This window comes from Octopus bimaculoides, chromosome 14, assembly GCF_001194135.2.
Source record: "Octopus bimaculoides isolate UCB-OBI-ISO-001 chromosome 14, ASM119413v2, whole genome shotgun sequence".
NCBI lineage: Eukaryota > Metazoa > Mollusca > Cephalopoda > Octopoda > Octopodidae > Octopus > Octopus bimaculoides.
The window spans coordinates 16391687-16398360 of NC_068994.1; the positions used below are offsets into that span (position 1 = coordinate 16391687).

The 6674-nt window shown below is 38.8% G+C and overlaps 1 protein-coding gene across 1 annotated transcript in view; it reads right to left on the bottom strand.

Moving 5' to 3' along the window:
• Positions 1–6674, bottom strand: part of LOC128249430 (uncharacterized) — a 38216-nt gene that overhangs the window by 15292 nt on the left and 16250 nt on the right. Inside the window, exon 2 of the mRNA XM_052973028.1 lies at positions 968–1209. Within this exon, the coding sequence (XP_052828988.1) occupies positions 968–1177 (210 nt within the window). The 5' untranslated portion in view covers positions 1178–1209. The remainder of the gene's footprint in view (positions 1–967; positions 1210–6674) is intronic.

Consider the following 6674-nt stretch of genomic DNA (forward strand, 5'->3'; position numbering starts at 1 on the left):
TTTAGCTTTATGGTGTATTGTCAGATTCCAAAATCTTGTTGGCCCATGACCTCTTAAAGACAGTAGCTCCCATAATTTCTAAAATAAAATTTAGGATTTATGGAGGGTCAAATTTGGGAACAAAAAAGTAACAGTGGAGACATACAAGGAAACTGAATGAAAAGAGACATGGCAGGTCGTTAGACCAGAACAAAAGGAGAATAGTGAATGCTATTGTATCTCTGTATCAACCAGACTGTCAGATGTTGTTATACATTTCTTCACATTGTTCCAGCTTTCAAATCATGCTATGCCATGTTGACTAGATGGGCAATCCAACATTCTTCCTAAATGGAATATCAGCCATCACTCACAGGATTACCCATTTGCAGCCAAGTGGATGAAAGCAATGCGGAATGAAATGTTTTGCTCAAGAACGCAATGTACTAATGGTCTGAGAGTTGAAACCATGATTTTGCCATCATGGGTACAATACCCTAACCACTAGACCATGTGCCTTCAAACACACATGCACGCACGCACGCACACACACACACATATGTATAAGTCAAGTAGTTAAGATAATCAGATAGTCATTTCTTGCATCTCTGATGAAAACTTTTAATTATACTTGACTTTCAAAAAATATTGGTTTCAAATTTTGGCACAAGGCCGGTAGTTTTTTGTGGGAGAGCGAGTAAGTTGATTATATCAACCCCAGTGTTCAACTGGTAATTATTTTTATTGACCGCAAATGGCTGAAAGGCAAAGTTGGCTATAACAGAATTCGAACTTAGAACATAAAAACAGGTAAAATGCTGCTATGGATGAAAGGCAAAGATGACCTCAGTGGAATTTGAGCTCAGAGCATGCAGACAGATGAAATGCTGCTAAGCATTTCTGCTCAGCATGCTAACAATTCTGCCAGCTCGCTGCCATCACTTGCCTCATATAATAATAAGTTAAGTAATAAATAAAGAATATTTACCAGAGGTTCCAGTAATGGAGGGACATATTTTTCCTTGGCTTTGGGGTTTGTGTTTAAGTTAAATTGTATATTTTTTTGTAATTCAACTGGATCTACATTTGATGGAGTTGGAAACTCATCCGCCATTTCCATACCTGTTACAGTAACACCCACAATATCAGTTCTATATTTTAGGTACTTGAGTAGGTTGTTTTCTGCTTGCTTGTTCATTTCAGCAGGATATCGGATTCAGTAAATATTTCCTGTTAAAAGAAAAATAAGAAACAAGTTTGTAATTTTGAAGACTGTTAACTCCATCATTAGAGGATCTTTTTTTTTAATATTTTTACATTATTTTTTGTTTTCATTCATCTCTGAATCATCACAAGCTGTTTCGTGGCTGTGTGGTCAGGTGTTTGCTTCCCAACAACATGGTTTCAGGTCCAATCCCACTGCATGTCATCTTGGGCAAGTGTCTTCTACTATAGCCTCAGGCTTTGTGAGCGGATTTGGTAGATGGAAACTGAAAGAAGCCTGTCATATATATATATATATATATATATATATATATATATATATATATATATGATATATATATATACACATATCTCTTTTACTCTTTTACTTATTTCAATCATTTGACTGTGGCCATGCTGGAGCACCGCCTTAAGCCTAGTACTTAATCTATCGGTCTCCTTTGCTGAACTGCTAAGTTACGGGGACGTAAATATATCAGCATCGGATGTCAAGCGATGTTGGGGGGGACAAACACAGACACACAAACATATATATATACATATATACGACAGGCTTCTTTCAGTTTCCGTCTACCAAATCCGCTCACAAGGCTTTGGTCAGCCCAAGGCTATAGTAGAAGACACTTGCCCAAGGTGCCATGCAGTGGGACTGAACCCAGGACCATGTGGTTCGTAAGCAAGCTACTTATCACACAGCCACTCCTACGCCTATATATACATATAATATATATATATATATATATATATAGAAAGAGAGAGAGGGAGAGAAAAAGGGGTCTGTGTGTGTGTGTGTCTTTGCATGTTTGTCCCCCACCACCACTTGACAACACGTGTTTGTGTGTTTATGTCACTATAACCTAGCAGTTCAGCAAAAGAGACTGATAGAATAAGTACCAGGCTTAAAAAGAAACTAAGTGCTGTGGGATCGATTCGTTCAATTAATAATCCTTCAAGGTGGTGCCCCAGCATGGCCACAGTCTAATGCCTGAAACAAGCAATAGATAAAAGATGTATATAGTACTAAACTGAACGCATACAAAGAAGATTCATTTCTAGTTTAAGAATAATCCTGTTTGTCGATTAAGCCACAGATGCAAGATCAAATCACTCAAAATGTAAAGTAGCAACACTATAAAACAGGAACTTGCCTGTCAATGAAGTATATATATTAAATATGATAAATAGATGGCTATTCTTATTTAATGCTACCTCAATTGCAGATAGTGGAATTTTATTCAGTTGGGCAGTTATTATAATACTAAATGCCACCAGCACTATTTGCAGTCTCAATAGTGCTGGCAGCACGCAAAAAAAGGTACCCAGACCTCTTTGTAAAGTGGTTGGTGTTAGGAAGGGCATCCAGACACAGAAACCATGCCAAAGCAGACACTGGAGCAAAATGCAATACTTAGACCCAGTCAAACTGTCCAACCCATGTCAGTATGGAACATGGATGTTTAACCCCTTTAGCATTTAAACTGGCCATATCCAAGCTATATATTCTACCATTTTGTGTTCAAAATAGCCAGATCCAGCCTCTTATGTCTACCCTAAAATGTTATTCTAAAAATAAACAATCACACCATCGAAATCCCAAAACTATGAGATAATGCATGATTAATTTAAAACAATGTGAATACATAAGCATTGTAATTGACAGATTAATCTGAACACTAAAAGGTTAATAATGATGAGGAGGAGGATGAAGAGAAGGATTTCCTATATTGGAGGCAACAAATCTCATCTAAGCATGTGGTTGGTTGTGACTATATCATTGATAAAGCCCAATTAGGCTGAAATGCATTTGACACTCTCACAAGCTGCTGCTTGGATGGAACAAAATGAGTAGAGGAATCCCCTACTCGTTTCATTTCATCATCTTTTTCACAACTGCAAATCAGATGTGTCTTTTCACCTCCAACAATAGAGAGCAATCACCATACTTCATTCCATATCAACTACCTCTGATGAGCACAGGGTTACATAATCAAATTGTTACTTAACACTCGGTTAAATCCCAAGCACAAAACCAACTGGTAAGGTTGGCCGTAATGGATATATAATACTGTACATTTTGGATAATATATATATACATATATCATCATCATCATCATTATCATCATTTAACGTCCGTTGTCCATGCTGGCATGGGTTGGACAGCTTGACCAGAGCTGGTAAGCTGAGGAGTTGCACCAGACTCCAGTCTGATTTGACATGGTTTCTATGGCTGGATGCCCTTCCTAATGCCAACCACACCAAGAGTGTAATTGGTGCATTTATGTGCCATTGGCATGGGTGCCAGTTATACAACACCAGCATTGGCCACATTGCCTTCATGATATATACATGTGTGTGTGTGTGTGAGAGTGTGTATCTGTGGTTGTGTTTGTCTCCCACCATTGCTTGACATCTGATGTTGGTGTGTTTACATCCCCATAACTTGGCAGCTCATCAAAAGAGACCAATAAAATAAGTACCAGGCTTGAAAAAATAAGTACTGGGGTCAATTCATTCAACTAAAAAGCATGCAAGGTAGTACCCCAGCATGGCCGCCGCAAGGGACTGAAACAAGTACAAGAAAATAAAAGAAGATATCTGTGGAATACTTTGAACTCATACGATGCAGCAGATTGTCTATGCTGGATGCTCTTCCTGTCACCAACCCTTGCTTGTTTCTGAGCAAGGAAATAACTCTCCATGGCCAAGCATGCCACTTGTGGAAGACTGGAAACAAACAACATTGCTTGTATGATGGTGATGCTCATTTACAGCCATCAAACCAATGTCAAGAGAAAATATACACACACACAATATACAGGGTGGGCCAAAAGTCACACACAAAATAAGTTCAATACGCTTTGGAATTGTGAAAGACATGCTACAATATTTCTAAAGTTCAATAAAATACATAAAATGGTGAATATACACATACTTGTAAATGATGAACAAAATAAATAATATTACCAATAATAATCCTTTCTATTATAGACACAAGGCCTGAAATTATTTTTTTTAGGGGTTACCAGCGTCGCCTTACTGGCACATGAAAAAACATTCAAGGGAGGTCATTGCCAGTGCCCCTGAACTGGCTCCTGTGCAGGTGGCACGTAAAAAACACCATTTTGAGCATGGCCATTGCCAGTACTGCCTGATTGGCCCTTGTGCCGGTGGGATGTAAAAGCACCCACTATACTCTCGGAGTGATTGGCGTTAGGAAGGGCATCCAGCTGTAGAAACTCTGCCAAATCAGATTGGAGCCTGGCGCAGCCATCTGGTTCGCCAGTCCTCAGTCAAATCGTCCAACCCATGCTAGCATGAAAAGCGGATGTTAAACAATGATGATGATGATGATGAGTAAGTCAATTACATTGACCCCAGTGCTCAACTGGTACTCATTTTATCAACCCCCAGCGAACATAATATAAATAAAATATCAAATGTTTTGGTGCATGAGTTTTGCAACCCCCCCAATATGGCAGCATGAGAAACAAACATTAGATGAGGATGATATTATACATATACATACACATATATATACATATATTCTTTTATTCATTTGTTTCAGTCATTTTACTGTGGCCATGCTGAAGCACCACCTTGAAGGGTTTTAGTCAAACAATTCAACCCCTGGACTTCTTATGTTTTAAGCCTAGTACTTATTCTATTAGTCTCTTTTGCAAAACTGCTAAATAACAGGGACATAAACACATCAACACCGGTTGTCAAGACACACACACACACACAGATATATATGATGAGCTACTTTCAGTTTCTATCTACCAAATCCATTCACAAGGCTTCGGTCTAGCCCAAGACTAAAGTAGAAGACACTTGCGCAAGGTGCCACATAGTGTGACTGAACCCAGAACCATGTGGTTGGGAAGCAAGCTTCTCACCACACAGCCAAGCCTGCATACACACACACACACATATATATATGTGATGAACTTCCCTCATTTTCCATTAACCAAATACAGACACAAGGCTTTGGTTGGCTCAGCGATATGGCAGAAAACACTTGCCAACATATGCAGTAAAACTGAATTTAAAATCATGTAATTGGGGGAGAAAACTTCTTAACCACACAGCCACACACACACACATTCAGGTCATAAATCCTGTTTCAAAGAACTGGGGAAACAACAGTTATTTAAAAGGAAATTGAATGCCTTTGTTTTAAAGTCGTAAACAAAATGCTGGGTGCAGCAGCTAAGACCTACATATATTTCATCACTCATATTTCTCCATCTCTTCCACATGCACTAGGATAGTGACTATGTTTATTTTTAAGAAATATTTCTATGATTACAATCAGACACTACTTAACCACTCTTCAGCTATGGAATGAGTCGAAGGAATAGCTGTTATTTCCTGCTTATAACTAAAACACACGTGAAGCTATGTCTATACAAGCTGCCTTCTCAAGATGAATATGATAGTATTGTGGCCTTCGTTTAGTATATTTATGTAAAGTATGATTTCATCATCATCATCTTCATCATCACTTGACATCCGTGTTTCATGCTGGCATGGTGTTGGATAGCTTGACAGGAACTGGCAATGCCAGGGGCTGCACAGGGTTCCATAGTCTGTTTTGGCCTGGCTTCTATGGCTACATTCCCTTCTTAATGCCATCCACTCCACAGAGTGTAGTGGATGCTTTTTATATGACACCATCTCCAGTGCCTTTTATGTGGCACCAGCACCTACACCAATGCTTTTTTACATGGCACCTTGGTTTTAGAATCTTGTAGTGAGACAGAAAAGAACTATTTTGTTGTGGTGGCATAGCACAATCATGCTATACCCATTTAATCCAATTAGAGCTGGCTGCAGAAGGATACATGTGGCAACCTCCACCCAATAGTAAATGCGCCTTTTCCAAAGAGCTAAATCAGTTACGGATTTGACGGCCATGCGGCCACCTGGCTTGCCGGTCCCCAGTCAAACCATCCAACCCATGCCAGCATGGAAAACGGACGTTAAACGATAAACTGCAACATCATCCTTTCTGCTATGGGACTATTACAGCATTCACAACCAACGCTGCGCAACTCATTTTGTTTTTATCAGATTTCATTTTGTGGCTTATAAGCACCAAACTTAAATACATAGCAAGTCATGGGAAATTCATTCATGCCTCACTACACATCTCTCTCTCTCTCTCTCCCAATGCTCTACACTTTTTAACATTCACACACAAACAAAAGAATTAATTTTTATACACTCACATTGCTCAGGTATAAGTTTAAAACGAAACTTGGGAATGGGTGGGGAGAAATTTCAATAATTCCATTTGCATTTTAGACTGCTAAAATTAAGTTTCACCAAAAATACAAACTGTGGAAGCCATGCAATTCATATTATGTAGCCATGCAAATGTTTCAGGTAAACGCGTACCTTTTTTAAAAAATCATTGTTATAAATTGTCACTGGAAAACCGCTATTTCTACCTCATAGGGAAAGAAAAG